The 22,768-nt window shown below is 35.5% G+C and overlaps 1 protein-coding gene across 5 annotated transcripts in view; it reads left to right on the top strand.

The window, feature by feature from the left end:
• Nucleotides 1-22,768, top strand: part of Agtpbp1 (ATP/GTP binding carboxypeptidase 1) — a 176,994-nt gene that overhangs the window by 50,648 nt on the left and 103,578 nt on the right. For 4 of the 5 annotated variants that reach the window (XM_048331509.1, XM_048331495.1, XM_048331502.1 and 1 more), the window contains 6 exons: nt 4,635-4,781; nt 8,549-8,680; nt 10,821-10,914; nt 15,855-15,892; nt 20,237-20,445; nt 21,629-21,806. In XM_048331509.1, the coding sequence (XP_048187466.1) occupies nt 4,635-4,781; nt 8,549-8,680; nt 10,821-10,914; nt 15,855-15,892; nt 20,237-20,445; nt 21,629-21,806 (798 nt within the window). Of the gene's footprint in view, nt 1-4,634; nt 4,782-8,548; nt 8,681-10,820; nt 10,915-15,854; nt 15,893-20,236; nt 20,446-21,628; nt 21,807-22,768 lie in introns of those variants that run through there. The other variant, XM_048331523.1, reaches the window with a different exon arrangement.

Raw genomic sequence — 22,768 nt, 5'->3', positions numbered from 1 at the left:
GGAACAGAAATACTTAGGTATACAAGGTAGCCAGTAACAGTTAGATTACAATTCTACATACTTAAGTATGGCCATTTAGAAAACTTGGTTATAAATAGAAACTTAAATGAACTTTGATTTAGTCAAGACTCAGTTTCTTACATATTGCCAAAAGCTTGACAAGATCAATAGTACACAGGAATTATTTTGATTGATAATACTTCCTTTAACCTATGTTTTTGAAAATGTTGAGTGGATTAATATCCTTAAGACAGTCTCATTGAACATACATGAAAAAAAAAGACATTCTCATTGTTATAGGCATAGAGAATTGGGTGCTAGTTTTACACTAGTGCATTAATCTTGACCTTAGATAAACTTTCAGATAACCTTTTAAATTATAGTTGACCTAATTAGATATGAAGAAATATTTTATAAATTCTATCCTTTATATACAACATGGCATACTGATACTCTCCTACTACTTTTTTGTACATTTTTGGGTTTGTCTTCATCCTCTTTTTCCATTTTGGAGTACACAGTTAGGACAAACATTACTGTCCAAAAACTTGTTTTAATCCAAAAACATTTTCTTTCTCATTTTTAATTTTCTTCCCTAGCAACATATCTTCCCATATCTTTTTTACTTTGTAATTTCTTTTTGTCCTTTCTTACTAATTTGTATTTTGAAATAAGCTTTATAAAACCTTCAACTCAAGTAACATTGTTTTTAAACAAAATAAAATACTCTGTGTACCTAGGAAGAAAAGTAATCTTACATTTTTTTTTCTATGCAATAATCATTAAACATTTATTTTTTTGTCATTCATGGGCCTTGGACTAAGGGCCTGGGCACTGTCCCTGAGCTTTATCGCTCCAGGCTAACAGTGCTCTACCACTTTGAGCCACAGTGCCACTAAGGGTTTTCTGAGGGTTAATTGGAGGTGAGAGTCCCACAGATTTTCCTGCTTGGCCAGGCTTCCAACCTTTATCTTCAGATCTCAGCCTCCTGAGTAGGTAAGAGTTACAGGCCTGAATCACCAGGGCTTCTCCCTCCCTCTCTCCCTTTCCACATGTGCTTAATTTTAAGTCCTTGGTTTTGGTTTCAAATTCAGTGGAAAACTGTAAGTCAGCCAACTCTGTGGTGTCTTATACAATTCCCTAGATATGCCAGTGGCTCACGCCTGTAATCCTAGCATATTTACATTATGGAAGCTCATGTAATTTCAAATTATTTACATGGGTGTACATAAACCTAAAGTTTAAAAATTTATTTTACTATTCTTATAAAGGTGATGTACAGAAGGGTTATAGTTACATAAGTCAAGTAATGAGTGCTTTTGTTTTTGGAGAGTGTTACCCATTCTCTTCTTCTGTTTTTCCCTCCCATCCCAACCCACAAGTTGCATAGTTCATTTTCAACATAGATCCACAAGTTGCCTAGTTCATTTTCAACATTGTATCTAGTGAGTACCACTGCTACATTTATTCACCCTTTGTTCCTCCATTTCTCTGCTCCCTCTTGCCCTTCCGAAGACAGATAAATGAACAAAGCAGTCAAAAAGAAAACAAAAACAAAGAAAAAACCTCATTTCCATTTCCTGAAGCTTATTTTGGAAATAGCATTTTATATGACCAGAGGCACATAGGCATTGTACTTTGTGTTCTTCCCCCTAACAAACACATTTCTTGGAATTCATATCTTATAAAGTAGTTGAATCTAGGATGAGCTAGATTATAATCATTTGCTTAAATAACCAATCCCAAGACTTGTTTGTTCTTTGAGTTTAAAACTGTCCTTTCTTTAGCTTGAGCCAGAGTTAATTTCTAAATGCTTATAGTTTGGTTAGACGTGGTTGAGATAACTATTGTTCCAGAATGACAGTATCTTTTATGTATTAATAATAAGAACATCTTGAAGATGTTTACACACATCTACAATAAATTTTAGATTAGATATTTTTAAACACATGTAGAAATTGAGTTCAAAAATGAAAATCAGATCTAGTCAGTGGTGTGTGTGTGTGTGTGTGTGTGCGTGTGTGTGTGTAATTCTTTGCCCAATACATGAAAATAACACCTGTAGCCAGGTGCCAGTGGTTTGTGATTGTAATCCTATGTACTCAGGAAGTTGAGATCTGAGGATTGTGGTTCAAACCCAGCCCAGACAGGAAAGCTCTTGAGACTTTTACCACCAAGAAGCCAGAAGTAAAGCTGTGGCTAAAGTGGTAGAATGCTAACTTTAGCACAAAAGCTTAGACACAGTGTCTGGATCCTGAGTCGAATGCATAGGACTGGCACAAAACGACAATAGCAAAATAGCACTTGCAATCAAGTATATTAATTTGGAGTACTCCTAGGTAGAACTTTTAGCCATCAGTTGTTTACAAACAAGTGGCACAGGCTTGTTTGTATCTGTCATTCTAATATTAACAAGGCAAAACTAGTGGAAGAAGCATGACGGGCCATTACAGTGCTGTTGTTCTTTTGTCTTTTCTGATGAGTTTATGATCACAGGATTTTTGGAGGATTCCTAGATGTATTATATAAGCCAGGTTACACAATACATAGAAGCCCAAATCACAAATACACAAGCACAAACACAGAACACACAGAAATCTGTTGGCAGCCGCTGCAGAAAGGAGAGTAATAGTTACCCCTATTACTAAACTAGAGGAGCAGTATTAGAACTCGTTCCACCATACATGTTTTTGCATTATCCACTGTGTTTCCCATTAAAGTTAGCTTAACTGTGTTCTTAAAATGATTAGCTGCAGTGCAGTATGAAGTGAATTGATGATCTCCAGAGGGGCCCCATTTTCTTTTCTGTGTAATTTCTTTTCTATATGATTTGCCTGTGAACCCTTTTCCCAAGGAAGTTAAACTGTGGTCCCAGTCTATGCCCTTCTACTGCACTGGCGAGTATATGAAATTTTAGCCATACTTTTTGGCTTTTAACCCCATGTATGAGAAGATAGCAGTTGTACTGTTGAACGTCTTCAGGAAGGAGCCTGGGTGGCAGGAGCTGTATCTTATGTCACACCAAATAGATGGTAGCCTCTAGGGAGCTAAATGTAGATTGTCCTCAGTGTAATTCATTATTCTTCCTGTTTTCTTAAATATAAGGGATTGGCTCAGGGTGTATCCCATTCTCCAGTTAGCAGTTATATCAGATGCAGGGTAAGGACATCGTGTTCTGCCTGATGTAAGTAGTTTCCTATCAATCCCTTTTTAATTTCAACCCACCAAAGGCAGCAGATAGGGACATGAGCTAAGAGGCTCCTGATCCTATTATTAGCTATCCTCCCTCTGTTGAATACTCTGATGGCAAAAATCTTGTAATGTATTTGAAAAGCTCTTAAATAAGTTGCACAGTAAGCAGCAACAAGGGAAATGCTTCAATAAAGGTAGAAAACCATACCAAGTATGAATTTGTCAAAGGTTTCAGACATGTTCAGAGGATTGGAACAGTAGGGGAGTGGGCAACACCTGAACGTAAAAAAAGCAGAGTGGAGATCTAAGTGAGAACTCTGTAGATGAAGGAAGCATGTGGCATTTAGTAAGTAACCCCAAGGGAGGGCAGTGGCAGTACCTGGAAGAAGTCTCAAAGCAAGTCATGCCTAGCCAAGCCACCCTGACTAATATTAGGTGAGGATAAGAAAGCAGTCAGAGTCTAAGCACTAGAAAAGTGCTTGCAGAGTGGAGCAAATGGCTGTGTCCTTGACATAGATGGATAGAGGAGGGCAGTTCTTACTTCCTGCAGAAACAGACTTGTTGAATCCAAGACACTGAGGCAGGCACAAGAAGATTTGATAATAGGAAATCTGAGTACCTGAGTCATGGTACCAAAACATGTTACCTTTTGGTGAATCCAAGTCAGCAAAAGACATACTTAATCTGAAAATTTCTGACCAGTGTACCAAATTTGTTAATAGAAATCTAGGGCAGCTATGTTGACCCTCAAGTCTTTTTGTCTGACAAGAGAAGAATTCAGGTAAGATTTGAACATTAAAAAAATGGTAGGAACATTTAATAGAAAAGATATATGGCAAAGAGAGAGTATGTGGCATAGGTATGCCATAGGAGTATAGGTAGCATTTCAGCTTATCCTGGAGGCATATTATGTCATCTTTTGTACTTGGTATGTTTTTAAGTATTCACCTCTACATTCAAGGCCTTGGACCCACAATTTTGATATAATTTGTTTTTACTTTTTTTTGGTTTTGTTTTGTTTTGTTTTTTTGGCTGGTCATGGACCTTGAACTCAAGACTTGTGTGCTGTTCCTAACTTTCTTTTGCTACCACTCTACCACTTGAGTCATAGCACCACTTCACATTTTTTCTGAGTAGCTTATTGGAGATAAGAGTCTCATGGACTTTTCTGCTAGGGCTGTCTTGGAACCACAACCCTCAGATCTCAACTTCCTAAGTATTATATGCCATGAGCCATGGGACCAGGGTATTTTTATCCTTAATCTGTTACTTTTTAACTGAAGAAAGGAGATAAAACTATTGTTTATACAATTACAAAATGTGACTTAAGTAATATTTGATTTTAGAAATCATCTCTAAATGTTTCTTGAATGCTAACAGTTGTGATACCTACTATTGGGAGGATTTGTTATTCAAAATCTAAAAAAAGAAATATTCTTTAGGTGGAGGTCGGAGAGCAAGTTTCTTAGTTGCCAGAGGTGGTTCACAAATATTGTTACAACTACTTGTGAATGCCAGCAAGGAATCTCCCCCACATGAAGAGTTAATGATACATGTTCATTCTGTTCTTGCAAAGATTGGACCAAAAGGTAAGTGTTTCATTTGCATAATTATTGTATCCCAACAGTGGTATATGTGTGTGTTGGTACTGGGTCTTGAATGCTGAGCCTATGTGCTTCTGTTAGTTTTTTTTGCTTACTTCTGCCACTTAGCCAGAGATTCCCTTTTGGATTTTTGGTAGTTAATTGGACATCATCTTTCTTCAGATCATAGCCTCTTGAGCAGTTAGGATTACAGGCATGAGCCACTAGTGCTCAGCTTCCAGTTGTCTTCCAACATTGATTCTTCCTGTTTTAAAATTGATTTTTAAAATCTAAAATACTATTTTTTTTTTTTTTTTGCCAGTCCTGGGCCTTGGACTCAGGGCCTGAGCACTGTCCCTGGCTTCTTCCTGCTCAAGGCTAGCTAGCGCTCTGCCACTTGAGCCACAGCGCCGCTTCTGGCCGTTTTCTGTATATGTGGTGCTGGGGAATCGAACCTAGGGCCTCGTGTATCCGAGGCAGGCACTCTTGCCACTAGGCCATATCCCCAGCCCTATTTTTTAAAGTTTTGATAGTCGAATGCTTTTATAGTTAACTCGTAACCTGCAAGAGCTGAGGACCACAAATTCATGAGTTCTTTTGTATGAGGTAGAAAAAAGAGACAAATGTCAATCACATATATTATGTGTGCCTGCTGATATATGTATGTAAAAGAGACACAAAAGGCGAGTTTTGTTGAATCTAAGAGGGTTATGGACTGGTGATAAAATAATTCCATTGCTTTTCATTAATATATTTAGGCTGACAAAATACATTTTCAGTGCTCAGGAATCTAAAATCTGATTTAAAAGATCAAAATAGACTTGAAAGACTAAGACTGGTTATTACAACAAAAATGTGTAAAATATTAAAAAATAGAAATTAAGCTGGCCTCTGGTGGCTCACGCCTATAATCCTAGGTACTCAGGAGGCTGAGAAATAAGGATTGCGATTCAAAGCCAGCCCAGGCAGGAAAGTCTGTGACACTCTTATTTCCAGTAAACTAGTCAGAAAAAGCTGAAGTGTTGTTGTGGCTCAAGTGGTAGAATGCTAGCCTTGAGTACAGAGAGGCTCAGGGAGAGAGCTTGGGACCCCATTTCAAGCCACAGGATCCACAAAATGAAACCCAAAAAACAACAACAACAAAATTAAGAAGAATGGGTTATGAAACAAAGGAGGAAGAAATTTTAGCTTAACTTAAAACAGTAAAATATTGTTTCATAGAAATGTGTATTTGCATATCTCTACCAAGATCAATATGGCTATCTAAAGTTTTTTACCATTTTTTTTTTCATTTCAGGGCTGGGAATGTGGCTCAGTGGTAGAGTGCTTACCTAGCATGCATGAATTCCCTGGTTTGATTCCTCCTCAGTACCACATAAATAGAAAAAGCTGGAAGTAGCACTGTGACTCAAGTGGTAGAGTGCTAGCCTTGAGCAACAGAAGCTTAGGGACAAATGTCAATCACACATGTTATGTGTGCCTGCTGATATATGTATGTGATTCCTAAGAGGGTAGCTTCCTTTAATCTGTGTGTGAATGTCTAGAGTCCTGTCTAGATTATCATGTCCAGTCAGATGTTAGATCTAGCTTCCACATTTGAGAAGACAAATGTGCTGCTTGACTCTGAATACCGGAATCATAGAAGTGTATTGTCCCATGTAATTCCTAAATGTTTTTCTGTATATTTACTTTTTTCTTGTGAGGTGAGAGTAAGTTTTCCTATGAAGTAGCTAGCTATTTCAATTTCCTTTTGAGCATAAAAATCAGGAACTTGATTTCTTCTGCAGTTATGATGGTTGTCATCCTATTACTCAGGAGGCTGAGATTGGGAGGACTGCATTCCCTGGCCAGCCCTGGCAAAATGTTTGGAGACTACATCTCATCAGATAAAGTTGTTTATATCTGTCATTTCAGCTGTGGTGGGAAGTATAAATTGAATCACAGTTCATACTAGATCTGGCACAAAAGCAAAACACTGTTTCAAAAAATAACCAGAGAAAGTGCTGGTGGCACGTGTCCATAAACCTAGATGCTCAGCAGACTGAGGATTGAGGTTTGAAGCCACCCCGGTCACTAAACTCCATGAGACTTTTATCTCCAGTTAACCAGCAAAAAGCTGGATTCATAGTGGTTTCAAATACAGCACCTGTCAAGTGTAAAAGCTAAAGGAGAAGGTGAGGCCCTTATTTCAAGCCCAATACCAGCACCAAAAAATAAAAATAAATAATAAATAACTGGAGCAAAACAGCTGGATATTTGGCTCAGGCAGTAGAGCATTGGCCTAGCAAGCAAGAAGCCCTGGGTTCAATCCCAGTACTGCCAAAAAGAATCCAAACAAAAAAAACAAAAAGAAGTGTTTACTTCAGACCCAGTGTAATAAGATTGTGAAAATGTGAAAAATGTGAATTCCGGATTGTATATATTCTATTCAGCTTAAAATATCACCTTGTACTTCATATAATAGGCACAATAATTTTATGTTAATCAAAAGTTTAAACAGGGGGCTGGGGATATGGCCTAGTGGCAAGAGTGCTCGCCTTGTATACATGAAGCCCTGGGTTCAATTCCCCAGCGCCACATATACAGAAAATGGCCAGAAGTGGTGCTGTGGCTCAAGTGGTAGAGTGCTAGCCTTGAGCAAAAAGAAGCCAGGGACAGTGCTCAGACCCTGAGTCCAAGCCCCAGTACTGGCCAAAAAAAAAAAAAAAAAAAAAAAGTTAAAAAAGAATTTCAGGAGATAGGAAGCTTAACTGCTCTGATTTGATCATCACATAAAGTTGTTTTGGATTATGATACTACCTTATAAATTTGTCCAATTGAAAATAACTTTGCTTTCCTTTTTTTTAAAATTAAGGATTATATTCCTTTAAGCTGAGTGCCAGTGGCTCACACCTGTAATTCTCACTTCTCAGGAGGCTAAGATCTGATGATTGAGGTTTGAAGCCTTCTGGGAAGGAAAGTCAATGAGATTTTATCTCCAATTTAAGCACTAAACCAGCTGGAGCGCTGTGTGGCTCAAATGTTAGAGTGCTGGGTTAGAACAAAAAGTCTCATTGATGACATCACCTAGACCCTGAGTTCAAACTCCAGGCCTAGCACAAAAAACAAAAATGAAAACAAAATGTAGAAATAGAAAAGAATCTAGATGTCTACTGTCAATATTCCTTAATAATATGAAATATATAACTTACAAAGTATATAAATTAATGAAGAAACAAACAGCTCACGCAAAAAATGTAATAAATTATTAAATGTCAAATATAGTAAATGTCAAAATGCATCATAGTATGCCTGGGAATTGTTGAACCAGACATAATTATGTAGTAGGTCACTTAAATTCTACCTTTCATGATACCTAAGTGTTGGGTTATTTAACACCTGTCTTCCCATTCTCTTCTCGTATACCCTGCAACAATTTCTTGAAAACTGTGTTTCAGAAGTATGAATATCAAACACCAATAGAAAAATTACTACAGTTTTTTTCCCTAAAACTGATTGTTGAACTTAGTGCCTTGAGCTCTTGCTTAGCTTTAATTGCTCAAGTCTAATTTTCTACTTGACCCACACCTTGACTTCTGCCTTTTTTTTTTTTTAGTTAATTGGAGTTACATAATGAACTACCAATGCCTGGCTATGATGATAGGTTTGAATCATGTTAACTCACTGCTTAATAATATGTATTAATGATACATTAAAAATTTCATCATTTTATAACTTCATTTCACTGAAAAGTTTTATATGAATGAGTTTTTTCTTTCTTTTCTCTTTAACAGATAAAAAATTTGGAGTCAAAGCTAGAATTACTGGGGCTCTGAATATAACCCTGAGTTTGGTCAAACAGCATTTGCCTAACCACCGCTTGGTTCTTCCTTGTCTTCAGCTTTTACGAGTGTATTCTGCCAACTGTGAGTATCAGCATGGCTTTCCTTTAACTCAGTGTTGTAAAGTTACACAAAATGAAAATATTCAAGTCTTTAACTATGAACCTATGAGATTTATGAAAAGGAGAACCTATAACATGGCTCTTATAACTTAGCTCCAAGGCAATGGAAGTTATGTGAGGTAAGAATTCTCCCTAATTTCCTAGATGATTGAATTTAAGGGTCAAGTAGGCAGCCTATGGAAGATGGCAGCTGGAAAATCCCTTTTGATTTCCACAGATAAAAGTGGAGAAGGAAGTCCTTTAGTAGCATTGTGTGCTGAGATTGGCTATATTTCACAACTAGTTGGGAAGTAGCAGAACAAAATAAATAATAGAAAAAAAAGAAATAATATGGAAGTAGAAGGTTTCATATACAATGTTTTCACAAACAAAATTTCACTTAGCCATATTAGGTTTCAGACCCATGCGGTCTTCATTTTTCTTTTATTCTATGATCATGAAATGAGGTGGTTAATGAAAGTACAAAACTAAGAAGTATAGAATATATGTTATTGTAGTGTGTTATATAGAATATATGTTTTTTGTCACCACACAGTGCTAGATGTAGGTGTATAGAATTTGACTGAAGGTATGTTCAGAGGAAAAATATGTTCTTTGAACATTGAAAACATTTAAAATATTGAGCATCTATTTAATAAAACAAGAAAAAAATGAATAAGATGCCTAACCAAAGAAGGTAAGAACAGAGAAATAAACATAGGATTGGAACATTAAAAGTAAAAAAAAAAATTAAATATTGGAAAAAATAATTTGATTAAGCAGCATACTTGGTCAGACTTAATTGGATGAAAGTAAATGAGAAAAACCATCAAATAACCTGATCAAGGAAAAAGGAAGGCAGGCATACAATTAAAAATGATAATGGAACAATGGGCAACTAAGATTATTCTATAAAACATTAAGAGTTCCATTTTTCAGTAGCACATTTTATTGAGTTAACCTTTAGAAAGCTAGCAAATAGTGTATTATTTTAAGAAATAATGCTAGTTCAGAATTGATATTGTTGGGCATAATTTTCCCAGTAACCATTTGTACATTCTGTGTGAAATACCAACAACAATTCTTCTTCCATATTTACAGTGGCTCATTTAAGATCTTCTGTATCTAATGTAGACCATACTCTAATGAACATGTCTCAAATCCATTTTCTTCCAGAGTGCTATACATCCTAACTTTTTTGTTTACAATGCCAGGTAATTGTTCTTTCTGGCAGTTTCTTTGCCAGAAAGAATCAACAACTTGTAGGGCCCTTTATAATTTTTCTTACCTTCATTTCTCATTATATTAGTTTGTAACTGTCTGATGCTCTTACATTTTAACAACATGTAACTGCTTATACCCATGATTATCTTAGATTTATTGTCCAGATATTTCTCAAACAATTTACTCTTTAATGCCAATTTCTGTGAGAACCAACTTCTAAAGATTGTGACCAGGAATTATTTTCCCCCCAAATGTCTTTCTTACTGTGAATTAGGGATTCCTCAGGAGTATAACCCAGATAGCCTACATTCTTAACTATTTAGAAAGTAGTTTGCCAGTTGTTTTGTAATTTTTGTCATTCCTCTACACTGTATTTTCTGAGCACAGAGATGGTTTATTATCTCTTATTCCCAATGTTGAATAATTTAATTATGAAACAAATGAGCAACTGAAGGACTCAAAAATTTTTTTTTGGTATAAACCTAATTCCCTTAAAACTTTTATTTTTTATTTTTTGCCATTCCTGGGGCTTGAACCCAGGGCCTGAGCACTGTCCCTGCCTTCTTTTTGCTCAAGGCTAGCACTCTACCATTTGAGTCACAACACCACTTCTGGCCCTTTCTGTTTATGTGATTCTGGGGAATCGAACCCAGGGCTTCATGCAAGCTAGGCAAGCACTCTACCACTAAGCTACATTCCTAGCCCCTAAAACTTTTTATAGAATCAAAGCAAAAAAATTGTTCTTTCAAATGCTTACTTTAAGGTAGACTTAGAGTGACTCAGAGTGACTTGAGTTTACTTTTACTAAACCCTTTGTGTATGTTTTTGGCTATATTCCTAAGTATACACAATAGTTACTGAAATTTTCATATTCTTTTGTATCTTTTTCTCCCTTTCAGCTGTGAATTCAGTGTCTTTAGGGAAAAGTGGAGTTGTGGAATTGCTATTTAAAATCATCGGACCATTTAGTAAGAAGAATTCAGGTCTTATGAAGTGAGTAAATGATTTGAATGTGGAGGTATATCCTTTGTTATTTTGGTTCTCCTTGTTATATACAGTAAGCAGACTGAATTCATTGTGGTTATAGTTTTTTCTTTGCTTAATGACGATTTTAATATAATAGACTTCCTTAAGCAAAAGTATAATCTTTCAAGAATGTATCAAAATTAGAATATTTGAAATTCAACAAACATATTATTTATAGAAATATAGGTTTTAAAACATTGTTAGTATAAGGAGAAGTAATTTGTTTCATTCATTGAGAAATATTTATTGACTGCCTACTGTATTCCCAAACCTATTCTGCAGTGTTTTAATAGCTGCTTCCTTCATTCTCAGAATTACCTGACTGGGTCTTAAAGTTGTACATTTCTGTTTTGTTAAAAATCATGTATTTTTTGGTGGATTTTTTGTCTTGAGATTTATACAAATATTTATGTGTCTTAAGAAGTATATATGTTTCTATTCTTTTATAGAACTTTCAACCCCCCAAAACAAAAGCAGTTTATAGTTATTTGGAATCTCTAGTATTTTCTTAAATCTATTCGTAATTTTTTTTAAAAAGCTATCTATGTTTGTCCATGCTGATCTGGAAATTAGCCTCCTAGGTACAGGGATTGTAATAAGTATGTCCTACCATGCCATAGAGATTGTTCTTCAACATTTTTTTGGTGGGCCTTTTAAAACATATATAGTAGAGTCATACTGTATTTGTTTAAATTAATTATTAAATTACTATTCAGCAACTATCACAATCCAATGCTTTTGTATTCCTTTTGCACTTTGGTTTGCATATTTTTTTTTTCTATAGTATTTGTTCCTTTTTCCTTATTTTGGTGGTAGTAGGGATTGAACTAGGGCTGTGTGCTTGTTTGGCGAATGTAATACAACTTGAGCTAGGCCCTTCTTTGTATTTTTATTTTGAGATCATTAGCCCAGACTGTCTGAACTCACTATCTTTCTTCCTGGAGTATTCTTAAAATCAAAGCCTAGATATTTTTCTGGGATGATTTTCTCTTACTATTATCATCTCTTGGTCCTACTATCTCTGTCTCTCTTTTTCTTCTGCCTGACCTGGGCTTGAACTCATGACCTGAGGACTGTTTCTGAGTTTATTTGCTTGTTGAGCCACAGCTCCACTTACTGCTTTCTGGTCATTAATTGGAGACAAGAATTTCACAGACTTTCCTTTTCTAGCTGGCTTTGAACCACGGACCTCAGATCTCAGCTTCCTAAGTAGCTAGAATTACAGATGTAAGCCATTGGAGCTCAACATCATTTCTCTTGTAAATACTTCAGTTTATAAAGCCTTAAAAAATGGCCACTATACTACAACGATATCAACAAAATTGATTCCTTACAATCTAAAATCCAGTTTGTGGTGCTGGGAATATGGCTTAGTGGTAGAGTGCTTGCCTAGCACGAATGAAGTCATGAGTTCAATTCCTCAATACCACATAAACAGAAAAGTCCAGAGATGGCACTGTGGCTAAAGTGGTAGAGTGCTGTCTTTGAGCAAGAGAAGCTCAAGGACAGTGCCCAGACTTTGAGTTCAAGCCCCAAGAGCATCCGAAAACAACAACAGTCCAGTTTATGTTCTCCCGTTGTCTCAAAATTGCACTTTTACACCTGACGTATTTGAGTCAGAGTCCAAGCAAGATACATATCTTATTACTCATCATATTTAGGAAGTGTTAAAGCTTATACAAAAGAAAGAACAATATAATGAATTCTTCATGTACTTGTCAACTGATTTCTACAGTTAACATTTTTTCCAGTTTTAGTTCTTAACATTTTACATCTTTCCCTATGGTTTTTTTTTTTCTTTCTTTTCTTTTGGCAGTGGTTCTTCAGCTTGAACTCAGAGCCAGGGTGCTGTCCCTGAGCTTTTTTATTCAAGGCAATAGTGCTCTTCCACTTCTAGATTTTGTTGGAGATAAGAGTCTCTTGCCAACGGTGGCTTCCAGTAGAGAGCCTCATATCTCAGCTTCCTGAGTAGGTAGGATTACAAGCATGAGCCACCAGTTCTTGGCTTAGTTTGGAATATTTTAAAACAAAATATCCACCATTACATTTGTCTGTAAATTTTTTACCCTAATCGTTTACTGACAGAGACTCTTAAAAATGTTATGTAGCCACAATATTATTTTTGTGCCTAGTATCATTTGTTTTCTGACTTAATAGTTGGATTATTCACATCAGGTCTGAATAAGTTCTGAACATTTTATTTGATTGTATGTCTTATATCAGTAAATGTCCCTCAATAATTTCGTTCTGTTGGATTTATTGAAGGACTTATATGATATTTCTATGGATGGCCCACATTCTGGATTAGGTAACTTTGCTGGGTCATTTAACTCTAAAGTATGTTTCTCATATTTTGTGATTAAAAAGTCTGTGATAAGTCTGATAGACTTAGTGACTTGGTTACATGTGGTATCTCTTTTAAATCAAAATACTTTAGATACGGTACTCAGTGCTTTATTAAGCTCATTGAGTTGAGGGAATCTTTTTAGTAGGGTGTTCTCATATATTTGTCACTTAATGATATAGCACTTCTTTACATTGCCTGGATCTGTCCTTGGGAGCTGCAAAATTTTTCCAATTTCCTCAATCTCTATATCTATCTCTAACTATATGCTATAATTCTTGAGAGAGAGAGAGAGAGAGAGAGAGAGTGAGTGTGTGTGTGTGTGTGTGTGTGTGTGTGTGTGTGCGTGTGTGTGTGTATCCTGGGCTTTGAGCTCGAGAGAGAGAGAGAGAGAGAGAGAGAGAGAGAGAGAGAGTGAGAGAGAGTGTGTGTGTGTGTGTGTGTGTGTGTGTGTGTGTGTGTATCCTGGGCTTTGAGCTCAGGCCCCAGGCATTGCCCCTGAGTTATCTTTGTCCAAGGCTATGCTCTGCCACTTGAACTACAGCTCCACTCCTGGCTTTTTGGTGGTTAATTATAGATAAGAGTCTTATGGACTTTCCTGCCCTGGTTACTTCAAACCATGATCCTCAGCTCTCAGCCTCCTGAGTAGCTAGGATTATAGTTTAGAGCCCCGGCACCTGGCACTTTCACTCTTCTTTCTTAGTAAAGGTCTTTCTTAGTAAAGGTCCAAATAGTGCAGGAATTTCAGTATTTGGGCCAGCTCCACTCCTCACTGTTTTGTTTTGCTGGTTAAATGGAGATAGGGTCTCACTGATTTTTGTCTGCTCAGGCTAGCTCTGAACATGGATCCTTAGGCTCCAGAGTAGGTAGGATTATAGGGAAGAACCAGCAATGCCCAGTTCCAATTTCTGTTTTAATTAATGTGCTTGAACTTCATTCCATTAAGGCTGAAATTGATCATTTTTTGTGTTTTCTCAGTGTGAGATGAGCTCTTTCTATCAAAGTAGTTTGCTTCCTTTCTGTTAATCTTCTGATAATTTTTTTTCTGAAGTTTCTGCTTTGGTCAGGTGTCTTGGCCCTTGGTAATTACATTTTGGTTACATCTTTTTCCTGCTTAACTTTAATTAAGACAGGGTGGTAGAAGCTCTTTGAGTTTTAGTTATGTTCTTTTAACTAAGCCACATCCTTTTGCAGATTGTATAAGCCAGGTTTATTTTAAGAACTAAAGTAGAAAGCAAAAAAAGAAAGCAACCACCAATAATAGGGTCTAGCACTTTTTCAGGTCTTACTGAACAGTAGTTTTCTTTTTCAATCTATTTTTTTTAAATTACTTTTTTGTTTTTGTTTTGTTTTGGGTCAAACCAAAATGTATCTGTTCAGAACTTACTTTTATTAGCATTTGTTGAACACTTACTTTGTGCCTAGTTATGGGTTATTCTTCCAAGTCTTACAGTTAGCCAGCATCTATCTTAGTGCTTCTAGTCAGTTGTACTCTAAATTATCTGGTCATGCTACCTCATCTTTTTATAGGTGTATGCAACTTTTACTTTACTGGCTTTTTGGGGGGTTTTAATTTCTTAACTAGTCTTTTCAGAGCCATGTACATTTATTACATTATTTGTGTGTATGTATATGTAGAAGAGATGCTGGTTTTCTGATTTTATACCCATGAAGAATTTGCTACTGTGGGCATCTAGTAGGCATTCAACAAATGCTTGATGAGTGAAATACTTAGTTGACTTGGATAACAGACATTATTTTTAATTCAAACTAAGTATAATTGCTAAAACCTTACTAAGAGGTAAAATAGTATGAAGTAGCTCTCTTTTAATAATGAAGTGCCCTTTCTTCAGTAATTCATATTGTAAATACTACTTCAGTTACAGGTTTTCCACAGTGATAGATATTATAGCTGATAAGTGGTTGCTGATTTCACTGTGTGTAACTGAGTAAGTGATGTACAAGAAAATATATGTATCTTTTAAGTTTTAGGTTCATCCTTTAGGGGTGCTTTTGAGATAATAGTTCTCTTGTCTACCTTATGGCTGAAAGGGGTCATTCTTGTCCCCAAACTTCCAAAGTTCGATAATGATGTATAATTGTTATCATTTATAATGTTATGCACATCATAGTTGGACTGAACTGAAATACTTTGAGGAAGAAAATATCTATAGAGTTTGTAGATACAACATTAATCTGTGTTAAAATTTGTTTCTATTTCCATTGCTTTGTATAAGTGTTAATATTATGCATAGCTCCTGTGTTAACGTTCCAGTGTCAAATACAGATAATTGACTTAATCTAACTTCTGAGAAAGGCTTCAACAGTGTTAATGTTCTTTTTCTCAAAACTTTCTTGGATTACTTTGAGCATTTCAGTCCTTGTATTGAAGCTGAAAGGACAGATACATACAAAAGCATAGTATATAATTGATCTCTAAGAAGAATAATTTTTGGAATAGTTAATAGAATAATTAGTAATCTGACAAGATTATATGAATTCACTCTTATAGATTAATTTTACTAGCTTTGTTGTTGTTTGTGTTTTCTTGTTGTGTTGACAGGGTTGCTTTAGACACTCTTGCCGCCTTGCTAAAATCAAGTAAGTTTTTAAATACTAGAAATAATGGCTACTATTTTTATGAACATTCTGCTTACTATGTTCAAGAAATTGGAAATGTAGATCTAGAATATAGTTTTAAAATAATCTAATATCTAAATCGATCTCATTTTGTGTAATTGGAACACATCATAACTGATGCTATGTATTTATTGAATGCTTTTCTTTCTTCCTTTTTTGGGGGCGGGGGTAAGTCTTGGGGCTTGAACTAAGGGCCTGGGCACTATCCCTGAGCTTCTTTTGTTCAACGCCAGCACTCGGCCACTTGAAGCCACAGCACCATTTCTAGCATATTCTGTTTATGTGGTGCTAAGGAATTGAACTCAAGGCTTCATGCAGCCTAGGCAAGCACTCTACCACTAAGCCACATTACCAGCCCTATTGAGTACATTTCTAAGTACAATAAAAACTATTTTTCTAAGTTGTTTCTATAGGCATAAAGTCCTAATAATAGTATAAAACAAGTATTAGTATCATTTTTTTGTTTTGTTTTTTTCCATCCTGGGGCTTGAACTCAGGGTCTGAGCACTGTCCATGACTTCTTTTTGCTCAAGGCTAGCACTCTACCACTCAGCGCCACTTCCAGCTTTTTCTATATACATGTGGGGGTGAGGACTCTAATCCAGGGCTCCATGTATACAAGGTGAGCACTTTACCACTAGGCCATATTCCCAGCCCCATAAGTATCATTAAAAAAAAAAATGGATCTGTCATTAATAGGCCATGGGAAATGTCTTGAGAGACTACTGTCTCAGTGTATCATGTATGATTTGAACTTAGAACCTTTAATTAGAAATTTTGTTTATACCATATATCCAGCTTTGACATTAAAAAGTGACTATTAAAGTTTTAATAAATTCACTTACAAAATGAAACATTTTATCTTCAGAGTTAAAGCACTGAAATATAGATGTTATGATAATTTTGGAAAATAATCATCTTACATTTATGTATTTATTTTCTTTCTGTGATACTCATTATTTCCACTTTAAATATTGTCAGTTGGACTTTTATAGATGATTGGTTTATTAATTTTTTTGACATTTAGGCTTAAAAATATATGCTGATGGCTTTCACATGCCCCATTGTCCCAAAGATATAATAAAAAAAGACAATTGGGGGGCTGGGAATATGGCCTAGTGGCAAGAGAGCTTGCCTTGTATACATGAAGCCCTGGGTTCGATTCCCCAGCACCACATATATAGAAAATGGCCAGAAGTGGCGCTGTGGCTCAAGTGGCAGAGTGCTAGCCTTGAGCCAAAGGAAGCCAGGGACAGTGCTCAGGCCCTGAGTTCAAGGCCCAAGACTGGCAAAAAACAAACAAACAAAAGACAATTGGCTAAAAATTAATGGGACTAATTTTTCTGAGTTTTTAATTGCTAGAATTTTATTTTTTAAATAATAGAAAATGTTTAAGATCTAGTTTTTGTAATGAATTCAATTTAAAAATCACTTTAAATATTAGTATTATATGCTAAAGTCCTCATGTAACTATTTTATTCTTGCAATGAAATACGTGGTATGTAATAAGGTTAACTGTAGCTTTCTTTTCATATGATTTGCTAAACATTATATGAAAATCACATATGGATGAATTTGTTTTGATATACTCTGATTTTCTAGTTGAAACAGTGTAAAAACTATTTTTTTTTCTTCCTGGGGCTTGGCACTTAGCGATTGGGCTCTGACCTTGTGCTTTTTGCATAAGCCTAATGCTCTACCATTTAAGCGACAGCTCTACTTCTGACTTTTTGCTGGCTAATTGGAGATAAGAGTGTCACAGACTTTACTGCCCAAGCTGACTTTGAATGGAGATCCTCAGATCTTAGCCTCCTGAGTAGCTGGATTACAGATGTGAGCCACAAGATCCCCCAGCTAAAGATTCTTAAATTAGTAAGACTGTTTACTTTTGATTTGGAGTGGATTAGGATAGTTCTTTATACTTTAAAGATTATTTTTCAGAATCACTGAGAAAAAAAATCGCTAAGAAATTTTTGTTCTCAGAAATTTTCAAATTCTTAGAAGATACCAGACTGAACTCTGGAATCTTCAGTTTGAAATACTAATTTTTGTTTTATTTTCTCTATACTTTTTCAAAGGAAGGTGGTAGGCAAGTATACCCGTTTACTTTATCAGGATAAAAATGATTCACTGAAGGGCTGGGGATATGGCCTAGTGGCAAGAGTGCTCGCCTCATATACAGGAGGTCCTAGGTTCAATTCCCCAGCACCACATATACAGAAAATGGCCAGAGTGGCGCTGTGGCTCAAGTGGCAGAATGCTAGCCTTGAGCAAAAACAAGCCAGGGACAGTGCTCAGGCCCTGAGTCCAAAGCCCAGGACTGGCCAAAAAAAAAAAAAAAAAGATTCACTGAGAAGTAGTTTATATTTAATTTATTTTCAAATTATTCATGACACGGGTAAAATTAAGTAATGCAAAACAGTATTTGTTTCATGCCGCATCTTTGTAAAGCTTAGAGCATTCTCATCAGATAATTCTCATTTACATTAAAAAAAACAAGGTGTTTTTTTTTTTAAGGGGGAGTAGGTATTAATCATTTATTTTAAGAAGGCAAATTTGACTAGTAAGATAAATATGGAAGGATATAAAGTAAAGAAAATAAAGACAGGCAAGCTCATTTGCCAATGTTGGAGTATAGAATAGATGCTGAAGCCCAAGATAAACTTATATTGTCTTTTATTTAGAGAGGGTTTTGTATCCTGAACACATGAATAAATAACCCTTTACTAATTTGTTTTTGGTTGTGCTTAGTGAGATAGAAGGCAGTTCTGTTCATTTCCTCTTAAGAGTCACCTCAGCATCTGTGTTTGAATTACAGTCAAGTTTCTTATTTGGTCCTTCCTAAAGATTTTCAATACTTGCCATAAATATCATCTAGTCTATGGAGAGTTCTGGCACAAAGATACAAAAATTTGTAGTAGTGTAGACAGTGATCAGAGTGACTTGCAACAAAATCATACTCCTGGTTAAATAACCAAAGGCTTACATATTTCAAGTGGTGCAGATGAAGTATGAATCCATTTAAAATATGACATTTTTCTTAGTCAAAACAATTACATTGATTGTGTAAATGGTCACTGCTCTAGAAAACTAGCATATTTTTTTATATGCAGTAGATGTTTTAAAACTATCACACGAGAAAGCTTTTTCCCCAGTAGTTTCTTTTATCTTTGTAATGTCAGAATATAGTTCTGAAAGGAAATTAATAATACCATACCTTAGTGTTATGTTTTAGGTTACTGTAGCACATTTGGGAACTTTAATAATCCAGACAACTAAAATTAGCCTCATTTTAGTGTACATGACATGAACTAGGTTCATTTTATACATACATTTGAGATTAAGAAGAGGTTAGAATTTCTAAACAAGCTGAATGCGTTGGTATTCCAACCAATGAATCTTGCACTTGTTATAATAGACACCCTGAAGTGATGCTAGATAGCTGTGTGTGTTGCTACCATACTATTTCTTTAACTGCTAGCTTAGCAAAATGTGCTTTTTGGTTACTCTTAAATAATAACACTTTAAAAATAATAAAGTTAGATTAAATTTGTTGATGAAATTGTGTTGGTAATTTTTTTTGGTAAAATCTTTAATGTAGTTTCCATTAAATTAAAATTTTATTGTCTAGAAAGCACTATTTTCTAGTCTTGTTTCCAGGTACTAAAAAGTGACAGTTTTAACTTAATGTTGCTGCGAAGTAGGAATTTGCATAATTTGGGATTAGTTAGAGCAATGAAATTCACTAGAATCATAAAATTTCCAATGCATTTCAATCAGATTCATTTTAGTATGAACACAAAGATTGTAATACAAGTTAAAAAGTGAGAAAGACTTTTAGTAAAATTGTATTTACAGGTAGTGAGTCAGTTTCATTTGGTATATGGTCACAGTAATTGTTTAGAAGTTTAAAAATATATGAAGCTTTTATTGGGATTACCATTTAGAAAAAAAATGTAGCCTTCATTGTAGTAAAGAGATAAAGTTTTTGAGATATAATCTTACTATGTAGCACATATTTGCCTCCAACTCTTGATATTTTTCCCCAGCCTTTTGAGTAGTGAGATTACAGGTATGTACTACTGTGCCCAGTTAGTAAGAGAGTTTAATATTTCTAAACCATTAAACAGTATTTAGGCAAGAAATTATCTGAAAAAAATGTAATGACTTCTGGAACTTATCCTATTTTGTTGGAAAACTTGTGTACAAAAGGATAATTCATCACAGTATGAGGTTAATATTTAATTCATTTATTCTTTTTCTTATAATTTAACAATATTCTTTCTCAATTTTCTTTTATTAAAGAAACAAATGCCAGAAGAGCTGTAGACAGAGGATATGTCCAAGTGCTTTTAACAATTTATGTAGATTGGCATCGCCATGATAATCGGCATAGAAACATGCTTGTTCGGAAAGGGATTTTACAGAGTTTAAAAAGTGTTACAAACATCAAATTGGGAAGGAAAGCATTTATTGATGCCAATGGGATGAAAATCCTGTATAATACATCACAGGTAACTTTATTCTTATTATCCTAGTTTATGATTTTATTTTTAAGAAAACTGAACTAATGAGAAAGTACTCATACATTTTGTTTTCTTTTGTTGTACTGCAGTTTGGATACAGTGCCTTATCCTTGCTTGGTAGGTGTTCTACCACTTGAGCCATGCCCTGAACCAGTCATTTTTGCTTTCAGTTATATTTCAGGTGTAGGGAATGTGTTTTTTGCCTGGACAAGCTTGGACAATAATCCTCCTACTTAGGCTTTCTGTGGAACTTGGATGACAATTGAACTACTGTGCCCAGCTTTTTTTTTTTTTTTTGCCAGTCCTGGGTCTTGAACTCAGGGCCTGAGCACTGTCCCTAGCTTCCTTTTGCTCAAGGCTAGCACTCTTCCACTTAAATCACAGCGCCACTTGTAGCCTTTTCTGTTTATGTGGTGCTGAGGAATCAAACCCAGGGTTTCGCGCATGCAAGGCAAGCACTCTACCACTAAGTCACATTCCCAGCCCTGTGCCTGGCATTTTTGTTGAGTAGAGATGTTGCAAACTAACCTTCACATTTTATTTTCAGGAGGCTATTTTTATTGGAAAGAAACCTTAATTTCTCACCTGTAATACAGGTTAGATGTGAAATGTGTATCAAAGTGCCATGTAAATGTCACTGGTCATAAACAGTATTGTTGTAGGATATAATTTCAAATCCCCTGTGCTTCAATTGATATTTTCAGTCTTCTGTTGGCCAAGTTACTGTGAGGTGCCATTTCTCAAGTTTCAGAATTCAGAGTAAGGCTCAGTCAAATGTTTCTTCACTTTATTTCTCATACCTCTCTTCCATTTTTAATCCTTCTATCTTCTTTCTTTAAGTATTTTTTTAAGGTTTTGCCTTAGAATTGCTAAATGTTTCCTAAATGAGTCACATATTTATTTGTTGATTTTCCGTGTCTACTATGGGACTGCTTTCTGCATTGGAAACATACTAAAGGAACTTTAATCTTGTTGAATTTGCTATGTGAAGTTCTTATTTACAAATACACACTTCTACACAGGAAATTCTTTTATAATTATCCTGTGTTTTACTACTGTGCTATGTGTTATTTTTCTCTAGAAAATTATTACTGTAGTCTTTTCTGAATATAAACCTTGATTCAGCTTTTCACCAAAGACCCATTATATTTTTCTTTTTTTTTAAAAACAGGAATGTTTGGCAGTCAGGACTCTTGATCCACTTGTCAACACCTCCAGTCTGATAATGAGGAAATGCTTCCCCAAAAATCGACTGCCACTCCCAACGATTAAAAGTTCTTTCAATTTCAAGTTGCCTGTTGTTCCTGTGACTGGACCTGTGGCCCAGCTCTACAATTTACCTCCTGAAGGTAGGACCCACAGGCTTACTTCTGTCTTTCATTGCTTCTTGGGATTTTTTTTTTTTTTTTTTGCCAGTCCTGGGCCTTGGACTCAGGGCCTGAGCACTGTCCCTAGCTTCCTTTTGCTCAAGGCTAGCACTCTGCCACTTGAGCCACAGTGCCACTTCTGGCCGTTTTCTATATATGTGGTGCTGGGGAATCAAACCCAGGGTTTCATGTATGCGAGGCAAGCACTCTTTCCACTAGGCCATATCCCCAGCCCAGGGATTTTTTATTCTGTTGATATTTTATTTTACCTCTGTCCAAACTACTCAATAAAAGGTCTTTTTAAAAAAAAGGCCTTAATGAACATTTTATTTAGTAAATATTTCTCTTAATAGAAGATATTAAAGTTTAAGTGATTAAGAAAAAATGGTTTGAGAAGCAGTGCTGTGGCTCAAAGTGACAAGAGTGCTAGCCTTGAGCAGAAGAGCCCAGGGACATTGCCCAGGCTCTTGAGTTCAAGCTCCACAATCAGAAAAAAAAAAAAGAAAAAAATTGTTTGGCATGTGTTGCTGCATATGTATAAATGTGAATTGTGAAAAAATTTAAGCATCAGGGCAACATTAGTTGATAGTGATTCCTTTAAATTATCACAGTAGGAGATGGTAATGTTAAAACTGTAGGTGTATATTTGGGTTTACATTGTAGTTTTTAGTGAACTTTTTTTCTTTAGTTAAAGAACTGTAATTACTAAAATAGTTACATTTTATGTATAAGATAAAAATTTGAACATAACTTGCCTGGAGGAAATGCAAGCTTCTTAGAGATAGAGATAGGCTGCTTTTTTTTTTTTAAAAAAAAAAAAAAGTAATACTATAGGTGTGCTATAAAAGAAGCATTTACATGTCAGTCATATTGTTAGGAACTTTTCTGTTTGTATTGGTGTTTGTTGTAGGGTTGAACTCAGGGCCTGGAACAGTGTCCCTGAG

Source organism: Perognathus longimembris, chromosome 1 (assembly GCF_023159225.1).
Source record: "Perognathus longimembris pacificus isolate PPM17 chromosome 1, ASM2315922v1, whole genome shotgun sequence".
Lineage (NCBI taxonomy): Eukaryota > Metazoa > Chordata > Mammalia > Rodentia > Heteromyidae > Perognathus > Perognathus longimembris.
This window is presented reverse-complemented; position numbering and strand designations above follow the sequence as displayed.